Source organism: Bipolaris oryzae (genome assembly GCF_000523455.1).
Source record: "Bipolaris oryzae ATCC 44560 unplaced genomic scaffold scaffold_1, whole genome shotgun sequence".
Classification (NCBI taxonomy): domain Eukaryota; kingdom Fungi; phylum Ascomycota; class Dothideomycetes; order Pleosporales; family Pleosporaceae; genus Bipolaris; species Bipolaris oryzae.
The window spans coordinates 34,318-57,769 of record NW_006911277.1 but is presented as its reverse complement, the minus strand read 5'-3'; the positions used below and the strand labels follow the sequence as shown (position 1 = coordinate 57,769).

Here is a 23,452-nt window from a genome sequence, read left to right as displayed (position 1 = left end):
TCTATCGATTACGTGAGATCTAACACAATATAAGGCTTACAGTGACCACATTATCAAACAACTAGACCTTAGCTTCTACTATGTCTCAGTTCAAGACTATCGACACCACCAAAAGTTCAAAGCTATCTCCGTGCACTAACCACAACGGAGGAGTCCTTCACAGCTACGTCCAGCTGTCTGGGCGTATTAGGTCCGCTCTGGATCTGCTCCAAACTGTAGGTTAGAGCAGAGCGTTGACATGTCTGGACCTGTACTAGACTATAGGCTAGAACTAGAAGCACAAGTATAATGCTGGTAATGTGTTTCACCAGTAAGCGGGCCACCTCACTCCGAGGGCCTCTTCCCCATGCCATTCCACCTTCGCAATAGTATTGCGCAGCACTACCACAACTTTCTTAACTAACGTGTTTCACAAGCGAGCGGGCCACTTTGTGCTGGTGCCTTAACGCCAACACAATACACATTCATACAGTTGCAGCTTCTGGTTTACGTATATGGTTCCTAGTTGTTATCCCGCGCAGGACATAGATCCGCCTAGTATACGCCTGTCCAAAAGAAGTAAAATCGTATTGATACCATGCATTGATTGGTCCAAGTAAGCACGTCAGAAAGAATATCAACCTGCTATAACATCGCTGACAGGAACTAGCGAGTAGTATTATTTGGACAAGGTTACCACTACGCGACAGAAGGCTAAACGTGGGATTAAAATATCACCTGCTTGCAGAAACCTGTAGTACTTAATCTGCCTACACTGAGGCACATATCCAGTTTGCTCTCGTTTTTTTGTTTTTAAATCTCAAAAGTGTTCAAAGCTAAAGACGTGCTTGCCTCGAGGTACACAAGTCACTCTATCACAAGTTCGTTCGCGTAAAGTACGGGCACACGCTAACCACCTTAGAGCCGCATATCTCTATCATCTTGAAATGACATATTTTTCTACTGAGATCTCGAGGAATCGAATGCCTAGTAGTGAGTTATCAGAAGCGTAACGAGTGCTTATTTTGGCCTAGGCGGAGGGTGGATGCAGCACTACTATATAACACTTTAAAAGATATTTAAACTTCATGAGATGACCACTCGATTAACTACACGCCACCAATATACTAGGACCTGGGTATCACCCACCACTTCATCCTCTATAAAAGTCTAACTCACAAACATCCCGTCTATTTCAAATCCCCACCCAGTTCCAAAACCTCCTTAACCATCTCCTCCCCCGGAAACTCGACCTCGCTCATCACCACAACCCGCTCAACCAATCCCTTCACCCTTTCCGTCTCCGCGTCCACCCCACTCTCCACCCGCCTCACTATCTCTCCCTCAAACTTCGCGCAAAACTCCTCGAATCTCATCGTACAAGTGCACACACTGCGGTTCAACTTATTGTGAACAAGCACCTGCACCAACTCGCCCCAGAACCCCGTTTCATCTTGCGATGTAGTAGCGTGGTTAAATAACCCGCCGATTTCACCAAGTGAGAAGAGGAATTCGTACACGGACGAACGATCTGTCGCCCGTAGTATGTCGTCGGGAGCGAGGATTGCGCCGTCAAAGTCGATGAGGACGAGGGACAGTAGAATGACGGGGTTAGTAGAGAAGTTACAGCGGGACATGTCGAGCATGATGTTTCCGCTGAAAATGTCGCCGTGGGCGATGTTGGCGATGGTGTGGAGCCATGCGACGGTCTGGACGAGCTGCTGTGTGATGTGTAGCATGAAGGTTGCGGGGAGTGCTGGATGAGCTATGGTGTTTTGCGGGAGTGGGTTTTCTAGTCCGCAGACCGGAGCTGGAAAGATGAGTGCTCTCACTAGTTGGACGAGGTTGAAGCCTTGGATTGCATTTGTGGCAAGCCAGTGTGATGTTGGTCCTGCTGCTGGTAGATCAAAGTCGATCAGTGCTGGCAAGTGATGCTCTACCTGGCTGCCAATGACGAGGCTCTGGATGCATTGCAGAGCTTGGATCTCCTGGGCAAGGCCGAGACTCAATGATCTGTTTTTTGTCGTCTTGATAGCAACAACAGCTTTGCTTTGCCTTGAGTCGTTTGACTCATTTGAAGCCGATGTAGCGGGAACACAGAAAAATACTTTCCCGCAGTTACCTTGTCCAGCTTCGTTGATAATAAGATACTTGTTTGCAAAGTCGCTAGCAATGCGTATCGTATTTGAAATGGTTACGCTATGACCCATGTTACAAGGCGTTTGTAGTTTGTATCGGTAATCGCAAAACGAGAGTGGTCGAGATTGATACACAAGAGACGGACATGGTACATGTCTTATCCATTCGGGCGGGTGAGTTCTGTAGATCAGAGAGGGGAGACAAACATTAGTACTTTTGGATTGCTTGCCATGGCTCCGTGGCAGATGATAAGGAAACAGACAGTTTGCCAGAATCATGAAGAAGTGGCGAAAAAAAAGTGAAAACATGATGACGCATGTAATATTGAGACAATTAAAAGGACGAGCGGATAGACTTTCCACAGGCTGCCAGGAAGCGACGTGTCTCACTTCGCTACAGCGTGTTCATGCTGGAGCAAACGCATGGCTAAGTCGTACACGGTGGAGCGAATCCGTCTATGATGACTTTCTTGCATGCAACGCTCTTGAGCGATGTTACGTCGAACGATTGAGCTTGGCTGATCGTGGGCAAATGTCGTGAAGAAAACGGACGCATGGAATCCCATGGAATTTGTCCAGCGCGAGCCTGGAGGATCTGCTATTTTGTTATCGCATCGACTCCACGATACGCACAGTAGTCTGTGGCAAAGCGGTTTGTTCATAAGACATGGAGCATCAGTGTGGTGTGGAGTCACATTGTCGCTCACCATCGCTGATATAAGCTTGTCCGTGGAGCATCTCTAATTGGGTTTGAAGTTTCGTCGAAGGAATGTTTTCAAGGGAATTCAGGATCGAACTCGGTGGAATCCATGCCCCAAATCTCAATATGTTTGACGCTCTCCTTGCTTACCACTTCGAATTTTCTTATCGGCCCAGCCAGTTTTGCCTTTACGCTCTTGTCTTCAACACCATTGCTCGACTCTTTGCTATTTGGTGGAAAGTATACTCCACCAAGCTTGAACACTAAGTCATCCCCAAAACCAACGTATTTAATATTTTTGTATTCCGGTCGCCAGAACTCTGTTCCTAGTGCGAAAGCGTGGGTGTCCGGATCCATCATGTCGGATTTTTCATTGGAGTCTGTGTTTGGGCGGACCAAAAAACGTAGCGCCCAAAGCTTGGGGACGAGGGCAAGGATTTGGCGCAGGGACTCGAGTGGTGGGACAGAGCCAGCAAAACCAAGCTGCTCTATATTTGGACACGATTGGCAAAGCCTGAATAATGTATCCTCGGATAAGATCCATCGATCAAAAAGGAGCAGGTGGCGGATTGTACGGTGATTGGTCTGGATAGCAGCAAGGTACTCGCTTGCAACATTTCGGGTACGAACCTCCCCATTAGTTGGTGTACCGTTGGCACTTGCAGAGCCGCTACTCATACTGGGTGTCAGGTGGGACGGCGTTGTGGGTGTCGCAGTGCAACTGGTCGCTTTTGAAGACAAGGCATCGTTTCGCCTACTTGCAATGAAATAGATACGTTCAATGCCCTTGCAGATACTAAGTGATTTAGCCAGGGCGGTGTCTGGATCGTCGGTACGGATCATCTTGATGTTGGGTGAAAATAAATGGCCGGGGCTCGCCTTCCATGAGTTGTCAACGAAGTAGGTAAGAGGATCGGAAGAACCCCCACAATTGATGACTGTCATCTCAATCCTGGTCTCCCGACTGAAGATGTCATACATTTCTTCGGAGGGGTAGCGAGAGTACAAGTTGTACAACCGAATGCGCTTAACTGGCAACGAGTATTTGGCTGCTAAACAGCGACCAAACATCGACAGCAAATTGACGGATTCTTCGCCCTCGGCACGCATGCGTGGGCTCCAATGCAGAGTGATGTTTTCAAGCTTCTTGGAGCCGAGCAAAAGCAGCGAGATGTCATCGGGATAGCAGAGAGGGTCTATATCGTAGACAACCAAGTTCTGGAGGTTGAGCAGCGGGGGGATGATGGTCGTGGGGCGTGGTGTACGTCGCAGTTGGCACCTGATGGTCAGCGAGGTCAACGTAGTCCTACCCACAAGACCCTGGTAGATAGTGTGCAGTGGTGGAGTGTTGAGTTCCCAGCTGGACATGCATTAGCAAAGGAGGTGGAGGAAGGGCGGCGTGTAGGCGCCAACGTACGCAAAGCTCTCGAGATTGGTCATGCGATCGATTGCAGCACGCATAGCAATCTGCAGCACCATGCTGCTGTCTGGCACACGGCCGTGTCTGTAGTCTTCGGTATCTTGCTCGCGCCAGTTGCCTATGACGCGGAATTTGTGTATGTAGATGTTGAAGTTGCGCGACACGAGCGTATTCAGTCCCATGGCAAAGGGGCTGGCACTTCCATAGCCCTCGGGCCTGCCGTCAACATATCGGATTTCTGAATAGGCGCGGAGTGTGACATGCTCGTACAAGCGCGGCAGCGTCATGTAATAGAGGAGGCGCGAGGTGCGTGTGACGCGCGCAAGGTCAGCGACATGGTCGAGCTTGGGTCAAGGTTAGCAGATGGGTCCTTTCGAGGCTTGAATGGCATACATGTGCATACTTACGTATGTGAGGATCAGATGGACAAGGTGTAGCGGAAGCTCTTTGGCGTGCGTCGCATCTGGATGCGATAGTGCTGGCGACGTGAACAAGGTGTGGATAGGAGCCGTTAGAGGCATGCCAGCGGGAGCATGTATGTTGGACATGAGAAAGGTCGATAGCAGCACATTGAATGTCCAGACAGAGGCAGCGTTGGGGGGGTCATGGCAGCAGCATCGTCGTCAAGCACATACGTACATGGACTTTGGCCATGACCTTGTCCAAGCCAGTGTCTGCTTGTGCGCCTAGGCTGTACTGGCGCTGTTCGCGCCACCAACCCGAAATTGGTCCGGCAGCCCCCGGCACCACACGATCCACGACCAGCATCTTGATGCGCTAGGCCGTCCACAGCCGTAATACACCCCGGACACATAATTCCGTATTACGACACAACGACCTCGTCCGAGAAAAATGAGCCACAATCCCCGGGTTGCATTATGACACTGCCGCTGCTTCTGCTGACGTAGTTCAACGGCCATGATGTATACGCCCCCTATGTCCAGAGCCTTGGATAGACACTACTCTGTCCTTTGCAAGGAGCACTGGTCCACCTAACAAGACTAGTGTCTCAATTCCGCCGAATCGGGCATGTCCATCGCTACTTCGTACGAACACCGCCAGATGATCCCTCACCCTGGCCTGAAGAACCAAGGCTGCTTGGCACCATATCCGCACCCAGGAGTTCGAAAGGGAATCTCCACAGTGCCTTCAAACACGCTCATTGGTACCGTCCTGTCCTTGTCCTGCCTAGCCAACCTGTCCTCCGGGACAGTCATGACAACACCACACTCCCAGTTCCTGATGTTGAGACTGCCCATATTGCCATTCTTGATTACTTTTTGTCCTCCCCATGCCGATTCCGACAGATTGGCCGACCCAACGTAAACCCACCCAACCGGCCGGCCGTCCTTCTTACGACCGCGTGCCAACAGCAGTTTATTATGTGATAGCATCCCAACTCGCAGTGACTCATAGTCGCGAAGGCACTCTCTCGGAAATGTGTCTGCGTTATACCGTTGCTGGGACAAGGAGATGATACCACCGCAGTCAGGACCTCCAACACTTTTTTCCACCGTCTCATTGGTCGGGAAATAGATCCGGATATGATTACGGACGTCTGGAACTGTGGCCGTGTCTGCTGCGAAGCATCTCCCGCATGCTGCAAGGTATAGGCGTGATAGGAAACTGTCGTTGAGAGCACCAAGCGAGGAAGCTGCGTAGTCTAGTTCCATCTGTTCTATGTTGTCAAGACGCAAATCCTGAATCGCTCTGGTAAGGCCTGGAAGGCCTGTGGGATGCTCTGATTCGGTCTTATGTGAACCGCCACTACAACGTGTTAGCTGAAGGCGAAGATCATCATGTGAATCATCGTACATGGAATGAACAAAAGCCAAGTGACTGGTCTGTGAAAAGTCAAAGTTCCAGATGCCCTGCAAGACCATCTCTGGTACTTTCTGCATCTCCAAGAAATACATCAATTCTTGGCCGAAGCGTGGCATGTTCTCCTTGGTCGAGGTAGTTTCATTGCCTCTGCGTGGCAGGTCGATGAGGAAGATGGAGTTTTCCATGACACCAGGCTGCCAGTCATTCGCAACCTCTCCCCAATCGGTCTGTATCATGTTTGCGGTCGGTATTACAATACGTAGCTTCTTGGGACCAAAGAGTAGCATGAGCTTGCTGTGCATACTTTGTATCATGCCGTCCATGGGTGGAAAATGAATCTTCAGATTCGGTACACCCATGTCTTCCATTTCCTTTTGCCACCTCTGCTGAACGTCTTTGCCTTTGGCATTCATGATCCATAACTGTTTAGTCTTGACGGGGTTAAGCTTCTTGAACAGCCACTCAGAGTCCCACATGAAGGAACTTATAACTGCCGTGCGAACTGTGTCTGCTTCCAGGACTTCATCGATAGTCATATCGTCTGTCCTAGGGTATTTTGTGGCAAATGTCCGTTTGATAGTCCCCATAGGATACCGTAAGTCTGTGTCTGTAGATGACGCAGGAGACGCAATTGTCTTTGGTGCCTGCTTCGAAGGTCGCTCTGTGGATGACTTGCGCTTCCGCTTTCCTAGCCTCGCGAGACGCTCTTGTTCCATGGCTTTTCGATCCATGCCCATGGAGCTGAGACCTGATTGAACGGAAGTAGGTATCGCTGTGCTCTTGTTGAGTGGCTGCACATGGTTATCATTGCTGTCTACTTGCAAAGATAGGGCAATAGCACGTTTGAGATCTTCGTCGTCGTCGTCGTCATCATCGCCATCCGCGTCCGAGACGAGGTCGATGGGCTCCCCGGAGACTGCTTTGACATTCTGCGCGACGTCTGCATCGGTATGTTGAAGCGAGTTCGCAATAGCCAGCTTGTAGTCCTCATCATCGGATGACATTGCAGTCCTGATGGTTGCAGGGTTGAAGTTGTCGAGCGTGCTGATGGTGGGGTATGTAAACAAGGGACAAATTGCACGCGTTAGGTTGGGAACACGCTCGCACGCAGTCACGTGGAAAATGCTTGGCAGCAGCTACAGTAATGTCGGCGCCTCAGATGGCGGCCTGACGATGCCACAACAGTCAGCTGGCAACATCAAGCCACAGACTCGACGCATTCTTCGTATCTCCAGCATGTAAGCATACATCCATGATGCATGTCATTATCTCGCCTCACCGATCGCACTCACCCTTGCACACCGGAACGGCCCAAGACCCTGATGCAAGGCCAGCACATGCAGCATGCACCAGAGCCCGAGCTCGGATACTTAGATGAATGCATCTCATGCACTGACCGCGGTGGCTTGCCCGCCATGCATCGTCCACGTTGCCTATTTGGTCCGCTAAGCCACCACGCGGGTGCTGACATGGCCCAAAGCATGCTGCTAATTCTAGTACTCTCGGTAATTTGTAGTATGAAGGAAATGTGGCTGATACATACTATATCCAGACAAGGAGAACGGTAGTAGAGCGACAGCGCTAGCGCCATCGATGCCAGCTGGACTGAGTCCACGGCTTCGTATCGACATCTTATGTAAGCCAGGCCATGCTTTCCATTGTAGCACCGGCTTGTATCTTGGGTTCATCAATTCCATATTCTCATGTGCTACACAGCTCCAAATATCCTATGTGCACCGAACATCACCCGGGCTTACTGATATTCCCTGCGCCCTGTGCACATATCTCACCCTCCATGAAGCGTAGAAACAAACATGACATGATCCCCCTTTTGTACTTGGTATTGATCTTCCCCTTCTAGTTCCCAGTCGGCATCATTGATGAGGACTAGGATACCAGGCCGTCTGAATCAACATGTTAGCAGGTACAAGGTTGCTTTGCCCTCTCGACTTACACAGTGCCGTCTAGCACAAACAGTTCCTTACGTGGGTCCTTCATGACATTGTCGCAAAGAAATCTCACTAGAAAAGCAACGTCTGTAGGCTTGCCAGATTCGTCTTTGGCGGGTAGCGAAAGATTACACTTCTTCTGGTTGGCAAAGAGAATCTCGAGCCCTCCACTGTGAGGGGAGTCAATGGATAGTGTGCTGCAAATGTGGCATTAAAATATACCTGAACTCGACTATTATTGGAATGGTGTCATCGCTCGACATGATTCTTATCAACAACAAGCAAAGAAAGACTGACGATGCTGAAATACTCGTGTTGCAGAGATGGATTGTGCTTGCTCTGGCCGAGGGTGCAAACGGGTCTTCCGCCGCTACTACCTAAGCGAGACTAGCGCCAGAGAAATCCTTACGGCGGGATGACTAGATACAGTACCCGCGCAAGCACAACCATCATTGCAGACAATGCACGTCTCTCCTGAATTCATAGCCACGGGTGGCAACCGAAACCCCGCGGCCGCCGATTGGGATGATGCCGGCTTGCAATTCTTGGCCTTTGGCGCCGACAATAATATTGCCTTGTGGGATCCTCAAGTGAGTCCACAACACCAATGACGTCCTCTTCACTCACAAAGACAGGATGGGGCACTTCGCGGAGTACATGCAATTCTGAGTGGGCATACTAAGCCTGTAAATTCCGTCAAGTTTTTCCCCACACAATCACCACATGTCTCAGTCTTGCTTAGTGGATCAGCCGACAACACCATCCGCATATGGCGAGGCAGGAGAGATGAACGCTTCGAATGTCTGAAAACCATATCGGAACATCAGCAACCTGTCACCCGGATAGCCACGCTTCCTGGATCAGATACTTTTGCCACTGGATCTTCCGATGGTACCGTCAAAATTTGGAGGCTCACTCACTCTTCAGACTTTGCTTCAGTCAATGTCGACATTGTCCAGACCATAACTCTTTCTCCTAAATACTTCCCCCTCAACTTAGCGCTTGCAAAACTAGATGAAAGCTCAACTGTGTTGGCCGTCGCTGGTACTCGTACTACCATCCAGATATTCGTGTCTCAAGACAGTCGATTTCAGCTTTCGGCTACACTGACCGGACACGAAGGATGGATCCGCGCACTTGCTTTTACCAAAGAAACAGCAGATGCGAACAGTGATCTTCTTCTGGCCTCTGCCAGCCAAGATAAGTACATTCGTCTCTGGCGACTTCACAGGGGAGACGAACTTCCTGCTGCGAGCACTGCACTAAATGATCCTGCGCTGGGTAGCATGGGAAAATCGCTATCGAACAAAGCTCATTGGATTAGCTCCGCTGCTTCCAAGCATTCCATTACATTTGAAGCCCTACTTTTAGGTCATGAAGATTGGATCTACCAAGCGTCGTGGCGGCATCGGGATGGAAGGTTACAACTGCTGTCCACCTCCGAAGACAATTCTCTGTCGATCTGGGAGTCTGATCCTACTTCTGGCGTATGGGTCTGTATCACTCGGCTAGGTGAAATTAGTGCCCAAAAAGGTTCGACAAGCGCTACTGGCAGTGCAGGAGGTTTCTGGATTGGGCTCTGGTCACCGGACGGCAACACAGTAGTATCTCTCGGCCGTACGGGCAGTTGGCGAAAGTGGACATTCTCATCTACAGAAGATATGTGGACGCAGCAGGTGGCCGTTACAGGGCATGTGCGCGAAGTCAAGGGTGTGTCATGGTCGAGAGATGGCTCGTATCTACTCACAACCGGCACTGATCAGACAACACGATTATACTCACAATGGAAGCGCGACGGCATTTTGTCTTCATGGCATGAATTCTCACGACCGCAGATTCACGGATACAACCTCAATTGCATCGATACAGTTTCGGATACTCAGTTCATCTCTGGTGCAGACGAGAAGCTCCTCCGTGTCTTTGACGAGCCGAAAGGAGTCGCAGAGATGCTTCACAAGCTCTGCGACACACGACCGTCGGACTCAGCATCACTCCCCGACGCCGCCAACATCCCCGTCCTCGGCCTCTCAAATAAAGCCATCCAAGCCGTCGGTGATGAAGACCCCCTTGCAAACGGCGACGACGACGACGACCGCGAAGCCATCGACCCCGCCTCCGTCATCCGCAGATCCACCCTCGACTTCAAACACCCCCCCTTCGAAGACCACCTCGCCCGTCACCTCCTCTGGCCCGAAACAGAGAAACTCTACGGCCACGGCTACGAGATCTCTGCTCTAGCAATCAGCCACGACGCTAGCCTCGTCGCCACTGCCTGTCGCGCCAGTTCCATCGACCACGCCGTGATCCGCCTCTACGACACAAAAGAATGGCTCGAAGTCAAACCCCCGCTAAAAGCCCACTCCCTCACCGTTACTTCCCTAGCTTTCTCCCCAGACGACAAGTACCTCCTCAGCGTGGGCCGCGACCGCCAATGGGTCATTTGGGAGCGTAGCGCAGATGCACCATCACTTTTCAGCCTTAAACACGCGAATCCAAAGGGCCACTCTCGTATGATTCTCGATGCAGCGTGGACGTCGATAGCGGATCGCCCGACGTTCATGACAGCCGGAAGAGATAAGAGTGTCAAGATATGGCAGATGTCCGAGTCAGACGTCACGCTCAAAGCGACGGTTGCAGCGAACGCTCCCGTCACGGCTGTGGCGTGTAATACCAACGGCAAAGATGCGGGCCAGAAAGTGGTGTTTGCGTTTGGAACCGAAAATGGGGAATTGGGGATTGCAAGTGTGGGTGTTGAGTCGCTGGATCAGGTTGTGGTGTATATGGTGGAGAAAGAGGTACTGCCTGCTAAGACCATTAATCAGATTGTTTGGCGCCCGGGGAGAGGGGGTGAGGGAGAAGAGCAGATTGCGGTTGCGAGTGATGATACTTCGGTGAGGATTTTCAATGTGAGGGATGGGGCTTCGTAGAAGTGTTTGATACTTTCCAAAGATGGAATGTTTTTGCCGCTTTCTCTTGTTTCACCCCATGTTCATGCTATGAATTTGGAATCATGCAAGGAACCAAGATCGAAATAATGAAGCGTGATAGATATCATTAAATTGTATATCGCTGGGGGGTATCTTGCTTACACAGTCACTCACACTAGCCACTTCTCCTTTCCAGTTGTAACATCCTCCACGCTCATCTCGTCCCTCACGCATACCGCGGTCCAGTACCCTTTTCACTGCTCGGTCCCGCAATACCAACACCTGGAGCATTGGCACCCTGCTGTCCAGAATGATACTGCATCGGCACCATATATCCCTGCTGCCCCATCTGCTGGGGCGTCGCAAACTGCTGCTGTCCCGGCGCCTGCTGCATATACATGTGCTGAACCGTATATCCCTGCGGAGGAACCTGATAGTACATCCTCTGCCCCATGCTCGGCTGCACGTGTGCCTGTCCCGGTGGGGGTATGATGGCACCATTGCCAATCATCGTCTGTACGATTCCCGCCGCGAGTTTCTCAGCGTCCTTGCTTACTTTGGTGCGATTGCGACGGTGCGTGTCGACGCAGGCCCAGACGAAAAGGACGAAGTGCAGGACTAGGCCGAAGAACTGGCATACGACGCCCGTCAGGTTGACTCTGGCGCGCTGTGGTTTCTCGGCCCAAAGCTTGTTGACGAAGGCATCCTGCTCGGCGCAATCCTTAAAGTTCATCTCGGAGAAAACGCTGTATCGGCTGGTGCAATCGCGGGGACTGGTGATGTAGCTGGTATCTTCCTGCCAGACCCACGTGTTGTTGGCCGCTAAGACGTAATCGCCATGAGAGCTGGAGCTAGAGTAGTCGTAGCCCCATTCATCAGGGCCACCATATATGCCGTAATCCATGATGTTCTGGAGGGACAACAGCGCAAAAAGCGCAGTGACGATGAAGGCTAGCCAGAGGAGTAGTTCCATTGACACGCGAACACCGGGATGCACGGTGCGTTTCCGCACGATGAAGACAATGATGCAGATGAGGCACCAGGCGATGGAGATAGACCAGGAGATCAGACTCGGCCATAGAGCCCAGTACGAATCGAGGATGTAGTAATCAGAGACCCCGGTACGCGTGGTCATGAGCCACGCAAAACAGCCAATGCCGACCAAGCCAGTTATGATGATAACGGTCATGATGGCGAACTTGAATTTCCAGTATCGATCGCCAGCATTGAGCTTGTCGTTTAAGGAGAGTGGTTCATCAGCTGCGGCTGCAGTAGGTATCGTATTCGGATCGGGTGAGGGAGTACCCGCAGGGACGATCGGCGTGTCTTGGTTCACATTCGCATTGGTGTTCGCACTCGGTCTGGTAACTGATTCCGATGGTATTACTGGGGACTGGGATATATAGTCCTGTGGATTTGAAGACGCGGCTGGTGCCCCGGTTGCGGGTGGGGCGACCTGAGGTTGCGAGATGGACATTATTAGATAGTACTGATCAACTACTTAGTACAAAAAAACGAGTGTCGATATAGATGCGAGCGAGTGAATGCGCAAAAGAACGCGCGATGCCAACGGTCAAAAACGAGACATGAAGAAGAAAGAAATTGCCAGGCAGCAGAGAGTCAAGATTTCTCCTGCTGCCTCGCCACGTCCATAGCGCGCTGGTTGCCTGATCCCAAATCGTACTGGATGGCTTAATTTAGCTTGAGGCTGGACCGGAACATTGTAGGCCCGCTGAAATTCGATGCAGGAGCGTCTCTTAGCTTCGCGCTATCATGAGCTTGATTTAGCCTTGATTAAACCACTCTGTCCGTGTTGAAGATTTCCTGGTCATGCTTCCCGGCTAGTGACGATGACTGAGCAATTGATAATGAGTCACCCGCTCTCTAACCACCCAGGCGCGGTAATACAGTCCAAGAAACCTGATTTCCACTGTTTATCTCGATCGTAGCACGATTGTATAGCATCCAAAAGCGACCAGAAAGTATGGCCACCAGAAGTCAATCTTGGTATTAGATGGCTGCAGTTGAATATGAAGCAACAAGGAACCAAAATATGATACCATGACATGCCAACATTGCCCAACGTTTTCAAGTCTCCCGTATTTCCCCGAGGCGGGCATTATTGCATCTGATATTCATCCAATGCCATCCCTCTGGCAATCTTCTTGATAAGCGCCTTTTTCAAGAACTGCTCTCGGGCAAGACTTCGTGTTTGCTATAGACTATTAGCATCTGTTCAATGGAGCAAATCTTTGAATAGCAGCAAGTACCTTGACAAACACATCCGGGGTAATTCGCCCTTTGTCAAGAGCTCGTCCCAGGACAAATAGCGCGTCTGCGATGCCCTTCTCTTCTGCAGTCAGAGTATACAATTGACCCCCAACTACGGTAGGCGCTACTAGAACATCATCGACGTCTGGTGCCTTTCTTCTTCTCGCATCTTCCATGACTCGATCCGCCTCGATCATGGCACCTTTCAACACCTGTTCATTCGATGCAAGCGCTGCATCAAGCTGCTGCAGTTCGCCTAATTCGGCCTGTAATCGAGCATGTGCATTCTGAAGAGCCGCTTGCTGGGCGCGAAGTGGTGCTATGGCAGCCATGTTAGATGAAACTGTTTGATTGATTTGCGAGACAAGCGTCTGGCTGAGAGCCCGGAGAAGCGCATCTTTTTCAGGATTTGGTGGCACCGGCGGTACCGGTATAGGAATTTGATTGCCTGACTGAGAGGGCAGTGTGACCTCTAGTGAATCATCGAGAAGGTCGACTGGGGGCTTCGGTGCCTGCTGCGGTTGTTGTTGCTGTGGGTATTGCTGGTTTTGAGACGGAGGATAGCCTGGCGGGTACTGTTGGTAATGCTGCTGTACTGGAGGAGGTTGTGCGAATTGTTGTTGCGGAGGTGCCGGCGGTCCTTGATATTGGTTTCTCGGTTGGATAGGAGATACTTGATGAGGTCCTGAACCTTGAAACTGTGATGCAGTTGCTTGGCCATTGGGTGTCATTGGGCTTACTGGACTTCCCGTTTCGAACGACTGCTGAGGGTAGCTATGCGCCTGTACTTGTGGATGTTGGGGCCGTAGCATTGACATGTTGCGGTTCTCTTGTCCACTGGGCCCATACTGTTGTCCTAGGGGTGGTGGCAGTGGCGGCGGCTGCTGTTGCTGCTGCCAATTCGATGGCCCATCGTATCTACTCTGAGGTTGTTTGGGTGGATGCGGCGGTAGAGGGGGCGGTTGCGAATATCTGTCATGCGGTGTTTGAGGCGTAGATCGCTGTTGTTCATGAGGCTTTGGTGGCTTTGGGGGAGGGGCAGGAGCTTGGTTCGATACGGCTGGTGAAGGCGAGGAAATGGTCGTCCCATGTGCTGCGTGTCGCCATTCAGCTGGAGGTGGGGGTACTGGTGGAGGAGCTTGCTGTGCGGGCGCACTTTGCTGTGGCTGCTGCTGTCTCGATCGCACAGGCGGCTCTTTTGCGAAAACGCCTCGCAGGACTGCTAGGAAGTCGAAGAGAGTCGACTTCTACGTCATAGTCAGCTATCATAGACCTTATGAACGCGCGCCTGATTCATGGCCCGCAGAGCGCATGAATACTCACATCCCAATATTGCGCCCATTGCGCAAGATACGGATGATAAACCTTGCCGTCTGTGCTGACATGCTGTCCAGGTCGCAAGACCATGTCCTGAGAGGGCGTCACGTATACGATGGGCGGTTCTCGTGGGTAGGCATGAGGCACCCATATTGCTACCGGAAAGCCATAGGTCGCACCACGGAATGTGACAGGTAGCGTGCCTGTAAGGAGCAGTAAGAGCGCCGACACTCCATTCTCATAAGCTGCTCTTGTCAGCCTCTATGCAAGCTTTATTCCGAGGCCGACTGACTGTAGGGCTCAGTTCGAACGCTGAGCGACGGGTAGTTGGCAAGAGTCTCGGCCGCGTCGTGATAAGTGCGATTTACGTCCAAGTATTCCTGCTATTGTGTTAGCGCGAGTGGTGTGACGCGTCGGGCTTGACTTGCATTGACAAGGACGCTGTACAGCCAATTCAGCACTTTCTCGCTGGCCATTGCAAGGTTGGTGGGGACCTGGGGAGCTCCAAGACATCATCGGAGCATTGAGCATTGCCCCTCAACACCTTGGCAACCAGCCATCGCGTGCCAGACCAGCCAATCCTTCCGTCATCAGTCTTCGTCACAAACATATGGGTTCCCAACTGTCGCATTTGCATTCTCCGTGCCCCTGTACTAGGCACAACACAAAGAAATTGAGATTCACATCTTGAATGATTGATTGGGTATGTAACGTCGCTCGATACATTTCATTCGTAGAGCTATTGCATATAGTACAGTATATATAGTCGTCATGTGTCTCGTCACCGCTTCAGCGAGCGTAGCCATAACCAGCGCTAAAAGAATGTGCGCCTCCCTACCGTACAAATCCCACCCGGGGTATTAAAATGAATGAATTACTTAATGCTGACTCCACTCAATCGTGTTGAGATCAACACCCTCCTGAACAAGCTCCCACAACGGACTCAGCTCTCGTAAGAACGTCACCCGCTCTTTGACTGCGTTCAAGACGTAATCAATTTCTGAATCAGTCGTGAAGCGGCCAATGCCAAAGCGAATACTGCTGTGCGCGCTCTCATCGCTGCTACCGAGAGCTCGAAGAACGTAGCTTGGCTCAAGCGACGCTGAAGTACAAGCACTTCCAGAAGAAAGGGCAATGTCTTTCAACGCCATAAGAAGTGACTCTCCCTCGACATACGCAAACGATACGTTAACGCAACCCGGGTAATGTCGCTCGCGATCACCATTTAGTGTGGTGTGCTCGAGTGATAGCAGGCCTTCGAGAAGTCGGTTTGATAGCGCTGTGATGCGCTTGGTATCATACTAGACAGAGTCAGTCCATTGCCCCAGCCTGTCATGTCTTTGAACAAATCAATAACATCAAGAACTCATAACCCCTGCACATTTGTCAACATGGCGAGTCGACGACCGAAGCCGCCTAACACTCTGAAAGCCATGCATGTATAAAGCAAATAATCATCGTGGTGGTAAAACAGAACGGAAAAAGACTTGATACATACCTCCATCTCCTCTTTGCAGATCCGCGCAGCCTCGCCCATGCCAATAGCAAGGGGAGGTGCTAATGTGCCACTTCGCAGGCCGCGTTCCTGGCCACCACCACTGATGATGGGCTCAAGTCTGACCCTCGGTCGTCGTCGTACGTAGCATGCACCAATGCCTTTCGGTCCGTAGATCTTGTGTCCTGATATTGACATCAAGTCGACATTCATCTTGTTGACATCAATGGGAATCTTGCCAACAGCTTGTGCTGCGTCAGTATGGAAGAAAATCTTCTTCGATCGGCAGAGCCGTCCAATCTCCTCCACAGGTTGTACCACACCAATCTCGTTGTTCACGGTCATGATGCTGACAAGGGCAGTGTCTGGTCGCATGGCGGCTTCGAGCTGGGCCATATCAATGAGGCCGTTGCTCCCTACTGGCAGGTAAGTGACGGAAAAACCTTCGTCTTGCAAATGTCTACAGCTGTCGAGCACACACTTGTGCTCGGTCTGCGCCGTGATGATGTGCTTCTTCTTGCCACTTCGCCCGAAAAATCGCGCTACGCCCTTGATACTCATGTTATTACTTTCAGTTGCACCGCTGGTGAAAATGATCTCTTTTGGGTCTGCACCAATCAAGTTGGCAATGTTCGCGCGAGCTTCTTCTACGGCCGTGTCGGTCTCCCACCCATAGGCGTGAGTTCGCGAATGAGGGTTGCCATACATGCCGGTCATGAATGGCATCATCTTGTCTACAACTCGAGGATCCATGGGCGTAGTAGCTTGCATGTCCAAGTAGATGGGGCGTGATCCCTGATCCATTACCGTAGCCTGCTTGAGAATGCCTAATTTCGTCAGTCTCATGAGAGGCGGGGTCGAGGGGCAAATGATTGAATCTTACCGGCGCTGGGACTCATCATGGCATCCGCACCCATGCCTGTTGTTGGCATTGCCGCATCACTTGGCCGCTCACCCGTCTTGTCTAAAAAGGCCCGCTGCTCCTGCTTGATCGCTGTGTCGACATTGACCGTCGCCTGCGAAGACTTGCTTTCGCTGACATAGTGACGACGTGCAGCAACACCAGCGGTGCGTGCAAAAGCCGGCGATGGATAGCGGCGAGAGGCAATGCGCAGGGCCTGCCTCGCGATGGTGGGTGCAATGTTGGGCATAATGAAGATGCAGTGGTGGAAAGGTTGGAAAGGCAGGTCGCCTCTTAGCTAGCTTGAGCTTTTTTCCAATGACTAAGCGGACGAACGGGCCGAGGCACTAGCCAGTCCGTGCGCACCCACCACACGCCGAACGCTGGAATTGTCGCCGCCCTGCAGCTGCAGCAGGTGGGCTTTGGGCGCGGGAAAAAAACAACGGCCATGTCAGGGGTGACAATGTGTTCGCGGCTCGCATACGCGCCATTCAATAGTCCGCTTGCAGTGGGTACGGGCGTAGTCATCTGCCAGCAGTGATATCCCTCCTCGGTGTGTTCCGGGAGTTCCGAGCAGAGCAGGGCTGCCCGCTGCATAGCCACAAACGTCATTGGGACTTGAGCAGCCACGCAGGCGCTCGCGATCCTTGGTCGCTACCTGCTGCCTCTCCCGATCAATCCACCTCCATACCGTGACCAGAGTTTGCCCTTGCTGTGTTCTGCACCTCTCTCTCTTGCGAATCCTTAATAAAATACTCCCGCCATGAGTTGGAAAGGCCTGACCAAGAGCGTTACCCGAGTACGACAAACTCCCCGCGCTGTTCGGGCATTATGGCTTGCTAACCCAATCGCATAGGCGCCACAAACCTTCAAGCAAAGGTTCAATCTTGTACGTCCCCTCGTGTACCACTGTGCTTCTAGCATTTTTGCGCTCCCTATTCTCTCGAGAATAAAGCCCATCTCTAACGGCACGTCTTTTAGGGCGAGATCACCAAAGACCCGATCTACACAGATGCCGAGCGACGCTTCCAGGAGTTGGAGAAGGAGACAAAGAAGCTTCACGATGAATCAAAGAAGTATGCGCTCGCTTCAACGCTTTTCTCTGTCACTTTTTGCTTACATGTCCAGGTACTTTGAGGCCATAAATGGTACGTCTATACTTCACACGGCCCCGCCAACACCCGCCTAACCATTCCTCCCAGGCATGCTCACACACCAAATCGAGTTCTCGAAAGCCATTGCCGATATCTATAAGCCAATCTCCGGCCGTATGTCCGATCCCAATTCGTTTCACGACGAAGGCAACGCAGCCGGCATAGAAGCTTGCGAGCAATACCAGGCTGTAGTTCAGGAATTGCAGGAGACCCTCAAGCCCGAGCTTGAAATGATAGAGACTCGTGTCATCCGACCTGCAGATGAGCTCCTAATAATCGTAAAAGCCGTGCGCAAGATTGCTGCTAAGCGCGATCACAAGCAACTTGACTACGATAGGCACCGCGCCGCATACAAGAAGCTTGAAGAGAAGAAAGATAAGACATTGAAGGATGAGAAGGCCATGTACAAGGCCGAGAATGATTTGGAACAGGCCACACAAGACTTCAACTACTTCAATGATCTGCTCAAGGACGAGTTACCGAAGCTCTTCACATTGGAAAGAGAGTTTATCAAGCCCCTGTTCCAATCGTTCTACTACATGCAGCTGAACGTGTTCTATACATTACATGAGCGCATGCAACGGCTGGACATTGGCTACTTTGATCTCACCCTAGATATCGAGGCAGCCTATCTCAAGAAGCGCGGGGATACCCAGGAAGAAGCGGAAAAGATATCCATTGTCAAGTTCAAGACTACTGGCGGTGCTCGCGTAGCAGGGGCGAGGCCAGGCCAATCCAAGTACGCAGCAAAGGCACTGGAAGCCAAGGCTGGCCGAAGTTCGTTATCCGAAGAGACGGAAGCACCGCCACCACCATACAGTCCTGGACCTTCAGCAGCCGCTACCAGCGATATCAAGTCACCTGCATTGTCATCAGGCTCGTGGGGTTCTGCCGCCAAAGCCAAGGGTGCAGCGCCTCCCCCTCCAAAACCTAAGCCTTCGCGTCTCAGTGGGATACCCGCTGCTGAGACCGTCACAGCCCTGTACGATTACGAAGCCCAAGCCGAGGGCGACTTGAGTTTCTTGACTGGGGACATCATTGAGATTGTTTCCCGTACACAAAACGAAAATGAATGGTGGATTGGCAAGGTGCGGGGGAAGCAAGGACAGTTTCCAGGTGAGTTCCAGACCAAAAGTAATCCCAAAAGTCAAGCCTAACAGCGTTGTAGGAAACTACGTCAAGCTGAACCATTAGTCGAGGCTCAGTCCGCCTCCTCGTACCTTGTGATTGCGGGGTAACACTTGTTGAGGCATATCTTCATGGCGCTTCAGGTTTCTTGTTCAATACCATTGTGTTAGATTTGAGCATTCTGCTGTACAACGTATCTCTCAATGATAGTTTTTTTTCATTCTAATGGAATTGAGTTCTTGATCGAAGAAGATCATCAGCCACTCTGTGTCACGTGCTGAGCAGCTTCCTCTTTTGCAGCATGACTGCGCCACAGTTCAGATCAGTCCTAGCGAAGCAGCAAGGGTCATTGCGTTCCACCCCGCATGACGTCTGTCGGAGATCCTGGAGACCCGCAGCCCGTATCCGCATGCTCGGGTATGCACGTCTAGGGTCGTCCCGGATCAATGCATGTTCTTCTGACGTCTGTATAACAGGAACTGTGTACTCTGTTCGTTCTTTCCCTTGCTTACAAACACAATTCTGGAAACAACTGATCCACAATGCCATACGACTCAACTATAACCTTCACTCTTGACACAATATGTCCCTGGTATTTAAACAATCCCTCTTTGCATAACCTGTACTTCTCACCTAATACAACAAACACAGGACATACATCGCCTTCGTCCGCCTCAATAAAGCCCTCAACGCCTATCGCTCCGCTAACCCAGACTCCCCCGCCAAATTCACCCTCAAGCTCGCCCCCTACCAACTCTACCCGGATTTCTACCAAGACGGCATCGACAAATACGAATGGTACAAGGAGAAAAAATACAATGGCAGCGATGAGCGAATGAAAATGTACGCGCATTACATGGGACTCTCGGGGAAGGCAGAGGGTATAAAGTTTGATTTCGAAGGTGGAACCATAAGCAATACACTGCATGCACATCGCATATTGTACTGGCTGCAGAATACCAAAGGATCGGATGCTGCGGTCAAAGCCGTGCGTAGTCTTTACAGTCAGTATTTTGAACACAGAGCTGATCCCACGGGGAGCGAAACACTGGAGAGGGCGTGTGTGGCTGCTGGGTTGAGCGAGGATGAGGCGAAGAAGGTGGTGGGGGATCAGGAGGAGGGATTGCGTGAGGTTAAGGCTGCTATTATGGAACAGGTGGGGAATGGGGTGGATAGTGTGCCGTATGTTGTGTTTGGGGGCAAGAAGAGGGATTTTACGCATGTTGGGGCGAGGAGTGTGGAGGAGTATGTTAAGGTGCTTGTGCAGGTTGAGAAGGAGTGTGCTTGAGTGGGGGGGTTGGGGGTTTGGTATAGATCAACAGGACCAAAGCAGTATAGTTCAGATGATTGTATTTACTATGGAATAAATACAGAAAAAAAATTATTTGAAGAAGATGATTACAGTAGCCAGGAGGGAATCCAGGGGAAGCTTCTTCGGCACCAAACCTCTATCGTCCACGATAGTAACAAAGAATAAGGAAAATTTCTAAGGAATCTAATCTAGTGTAGTTGTATACCAATTCTATGCCCACTCTTGATCGCGTGAATTAGTTGTAGAATTTATTTGCAGTCAAGGTCGGAGGTGCGGCTGTCAAAGCGGCAGAAGCCGTTATCGGAGACGATGGCAAGCTATCGCAGTCAGTCAGTCAAAGTTCATATCTTAAGAAGAAGAAGAAGAAAAGGTCAGAAATTAGAGAGGTACTCACGTTGACGTATCCACCATCGCCACGAGTCCAGAGCGCATTGTGGCGTCCAATGTAAAAGCAGTCATAGTCAGTGTTGAGAGCGCCCATGGAGAGCTTGACACTGGCAACATCAGAGATTCCAGCGCGGTTGGCAACGTCCCACTTCATGTTGTAGCAGGCAGCGGCGACCCAGCGCTTCCTGTCGGGGTTCCTGGCCCACATGGCGTCGACGGTGGCTTTCGTGAAAGTCTCACGGGCAGAGGTCCAGTTGCTGATGGGGAACAGCTTCTGGAGGAGGCCGCTCATGGCTCCGGCGATGGAGGCACCGGCTCCGATTCCTTCGGCGGCACCGTTGAGACGGGCTCCTGCGCGGCGCTTCGTAAGATGGGCTTCGCCTTTGATGTCGGCGTCGACATGAGCATCGACGTCGCTGTCGATATCGGCATCGATATCAGCGTCGATGTCAGTGCCGATGCCCTTATCGGCGTCAACATCAACGTTGGCGTTGATACCGACCTTCACAGGAGAAGCATTAAGCACATCAACTGCGGCTCTTGGCTAAATCATTGGTTAGAAACTAGAATTCTCGGAAGATAAATGTAATCCTACAATAGTGGGATAGCTGGAACCCTGAGGAGGGTGAGGAACAACCGCAGCACTGGTAAGAGCGGCAGTGCCAGCAAGGAAGACGATAGAGAAACGCATCTTGATTGTAGTAGGTGGATAAAGTATGAAGTCTTTAAAAGTAAGAGATTGTTGGTAGTTGGAAAAGAGAGTGTGAGTTGCTGTGTTAGCGAGTGATGGTTGTCAGTGTAAGTGATGATTCTATTCGAGCGGCCGTCCAGACTCCTTATATACACAGTTACAAGATGCTCGTAGCTCTCTAGATCGCGAGTCTCTGCCACTGAGGTCTTGGTACATCGAAGTCACAACGTGCAGACGCTAGGACCGTGAGTCGTGGGCCTAAGAGCTCGGTCCCTGGATCGTGGTATCGTCTGTGCCAGTGGTAAATTGGCATAAACTAACATGTATACCAAAATCACGTTGTATTCAAACTTAATCTTCACCGATTCATGTGGATAGTCCCGCCGATTCTTTTAGGCCACCGACTAGAACATCACCATTGCGTCTTCTAGAAGGACTTTCATTAGCCGAACAGATTGTAGGATCGCCCTGTGCATTGTAGCCTCACGTATGCCAAACTCAACGCCTGAATGTCTTATGCTTTCTTTTGCTATTGTCTGGGTTTTGACAGACTCGCGAATGCAGATGCATAGTAGCACCAATCTTGTTCAAGACTGACATCTGTAATGCCAGTGATGGATTCTCCTAATCTTTCGGCCTTCAACCACTGCTCAATTGTGTAATGAGATTCTGGGGGATCGATGATGCCTTGCTGGGCCATCGCAAGTGGAGTAGATCTAAACAGTTACTTCCAAAGGCTTGTTCAGCCACTTCCTCCTCTGACCAGTTCACCGCTCCGTGGAGGATCCCCCGTAGCAGCTTTAGGCCTATCTTTCCCCTCGCTCATTTCTGGTCGCTATCCAGCAAGCCCCCCAAACGCTTATTTCTTGCAAGTATGCCTTGGTGTGATTGAGTCATCAAATCTTTGCGAGTGTGCTACGCGGGATGCCCTGTCTAGAAAAAAAGCCATGAGATACCGTGATACTTCACCAAGGCACTTACCGTCATTACATGCATACGTTGACGATAGTCTCATGCGCCGAGTAAACGTAGTAGGGCTACGTTACTTCCTGTCATCTGCTATAGTCGCACATAGAATTGGACAACTCATCGCCTATTAAACGTTATTTGGTCTCAGTAAAACGGCGGAGAAGAATGATAGGGACCGTGCAAGAGGGATATCGTCATAGGTTGGTGGGATAGTGGATGTGCTTGGCATATGCCAGTCAAACCACACCCTTGATGACAATGAGCTGGGTGATTTAACTATCCAAAAGAGATATTATTTGGCTAAATTAACTCTGTTAGGGCGGATACTAGTGATCCAGCCAAGCCTCCCAGGGCTTGCTACTTTGCAGCATGGTGTCAACGTTAGCGAAGGGCTGGCCCGTATAAAGTTTGGAATCTAGCGTCGTCCCTTGCTTCCCGCGCGAAACCATAGAACAGATGGGCACACTATCCCCCGGTAGCTCAACCCGGCCCTATCAGCAAGTACCATCTTCCTACCATTACTCGGACATTTTCAAATCTTATTATTACCACCACGTCACAATCGAGCTATACAACGGTGTGGCCTTTGCCATCAAACTCAATCCTGCAGACTCCGAGTTTTCGAATGTGACGCTTGTGTTAGAACTGGAGCTAGAGTCTTCTAGAGACGCGGTAATGTCTTCTAGGCAGCTTCTAGGGCGCTTCAAGAGGCGAAACTAGAGTCGGGTTACATGTAATTTCAAGCCTCACACAAAACGGTGCTGTAGCTAGAGAATGATCACTTGGTAGGGCAGCCGATCGCATTTGCGGTGTGTTTTTAGTTGGTTTTGTTTTACATACGTTTGGGTGTCTTGGGCATTCTGCCCACTCACTGGATGGATTGTCTAGCA

General features: G+C 50.9%; 11 protein-coding genes across 11 annotated transcripts; 3 read left to right on the top strand and 8 right to left on the bottom strand.

The window, feature by feature from the left end:
- Positions 1-1,169: 1,169 nt before the first annotated feature.
- Positions 1,170-1,718, bottom strand: COCMIDRAFT_80236 (uncharacterized protein; the record flags this gene model as incomplete). Its single annotated transcript, XM_007684207.1, has 1 exon — positions 1,170-1,718. One exon carries the CDS (start codon positions 1,716-1,718, stop codon positions 1,170-1,172), a length of 549 nt encoding a protein of 182 aa, XP_007682397.1.
- A 1,174-nt stretch (positions 1,719-2,892) lies between these two features.
- On the bottom strand, positions 2,893-4,758 carry COCMIDRAFT_80028 (uncharacterized protein; the record flags this gene model as incomplete). The annotated part of the gene is made up of 3 exons (XM_007684206.1): positions 2,893-4,177; positions 4,235-4,581; positions 4,645-4,758. 3 exons carry the CDS (start codon positions 4,756-4,758, stop codon positions 2,893-2,895), a joined length of 1,746 nt encoding a protein of 581 aa, XP_007682396.1.
- Positions 4,759-5,307: 549 nt separating this feature from the next.
- COCMIDRAFT_80119 (uncharacterized protein) lies at positions 5,308-7,065 on the bottom strand (the record flags this gene model as incomplete). The annotated part of the gene is made up of 2 exons (XM_007684205.1): positions 5,308-6,004; positions 6,053-7,065. 2 exons carry the CDS (start codon positions 7,063-7,065, stop codon positions 5,308-5,310), a joined length of 1,710 nt encoding a protein of 569 aa, XP_007682395.1.
- A 782-nt stretch (positions 7,066-7,847) lies between these two features.
- COCMIDRAFT_245 (uncharacterized protein) lies at positions 7,848-8,273 on the bottom strand (the record flags this gene model as incomplete). Its single annotated transcript, XM_007684101.1, has 3 exons — positions 7,848-7,965; positions 8,016-8,180; positions 8,233-8,273. The coding sequence occupies 3 exons, from the start codon at positions 8,271-8,273 to the stop codon at positions 7,848-7,850; spliced, it is 324 nt and encodes a 107-aa protein (XP_007682291.1).
- Positions 8,274-8,471: 198 nt separating this feature from the next.
- On the top strand, positions 8,472-10,937 carry COCMIDRAFT_21421 (uncharacterized protein; the record flags this gene model as incomplete). Its single annotated transcript, XM_007684128.1, has 2 exons — positions 8,472-8,600; positions 8,646-10,937. 2 exons carry the CDS (start codon positions 8,472-8,474, stop codon positions 10,935-10,937), a joined length of 2,421 nt encoding a protein of 806 aa, XP_007682318.1.
- Positions 10,938-11,163: 226 nt separating this feature from the next.
- COCMIDRAFT_243 (uncharacterized protein) lies at positions 11,164-12,414 on the bottom strand (the record flags this gene model as incomplete). The annotated part of the gene is made up of 1 exon (XM_007684100.1): positions 11,164-12,414. The coding sequence occupies one exon, from the start codon at positions 12,412-12,414 to the stop codon at positions 11,164-11,166; it is 1,251 nt and encodes a 416-aa protein (XP_007682290.1).
- A 642-nt stretch (positions 12,415-13,056) lies between these two features.
- Positions 13,057-15,001, bottom strand: COCMIDRAFT_31586 (uncharacterized protein; the record flags this gene model as incomplete). The annotated part of the gene is made up of 5 exons (XM_007684148.1): positions 13,057-13,152; positions 13,208-14,455; positions 14,532-14,770; positions 14,818-14,905; positions 14,945-15,001. The coding sequence occupies 5 exons, from the start codon at positions 14,999-15,001 to the stop codon at positions 13,057-13,059; spliced, it is 1,728 nt and encodes a 575-aa protein (XP_007682338.1).
- A 402-nt stretch (positions 15,002-15,403) lies between these two features.
- Positions 15,404-17,171, bottom strand: COCMIDRAFT_80282 (uncharacterized protein; the record flags this gene model as incomplete). The annotated part of the gene is made up of 3 exons (XM_007684204.1): positions 15,404-15,826; positions 16,024-16,847; positions 16,904-17,171. 3 exons carry the CDS (start codon positions 17,169-17,171, stop codon positions 15,404-15,406), a joined length of 1,515 nt encoding a protein of 504 aa, XP_007682394.1.
- Positions 17,172-17,684: 513 nt separating this feature from the next.
- COCMIDRAFT_80244 (uncharacterized protein) lies at positions 17,685-19,269 on the top strand (the record flags this gene model as incomplete). Its single annotated transcript, XM_007684203.1, has 6 exons — positions 17,685-17,720; positions 17,778-17,810; positions 17,903-17,997; positions 18,050-18,069; positions 18,124-19,191; positions 19,244-19,269. 6 exons carry the CDS (start codon positions 17,685-17,687, stop codon positions 19,267-19,269), a joined length of 1,278 nt encoding a protein of 425 aa, XP_007682393.1.
- Positions 19,270-19,745: 476 nt separating this feature from the next.
- On the top strand, positions 19,746-20,491 carry COCMIDRAFT_31583 (uncharacterized protein; the record flags this gene model as incomplete). Its single annotated transcript, XM_007684147.1, has 2 exons — positions 19,746-19,795; positions 19,855-20,491. 2 exons carry the CDS (start codon positions 19,746-19,748, stop codon positions 20,489-20,491), a joined length of 687 nt encoding a protein of 228 aa, XP_007682337.1.
- Positions 20,492-20,763: 272 nt separating this feature from the next.
- Positions 20,764-21,212, bottom strand: COCMIDRAFT_79997 (uncharacterized protein; the record flags this gene model as incomplete). Its single annotated transcript, XM_007684202.1, has 2 exons — positions 20,764-20,832; positions 20,910-21,212. Coding segments are annotated over 2 exons (372 nt in total), but the record flags the coding sequence as incomplete, so codon positions are not given.
- Positions 21,213-23,452: the final 2,240 nt, after the last annotated feature.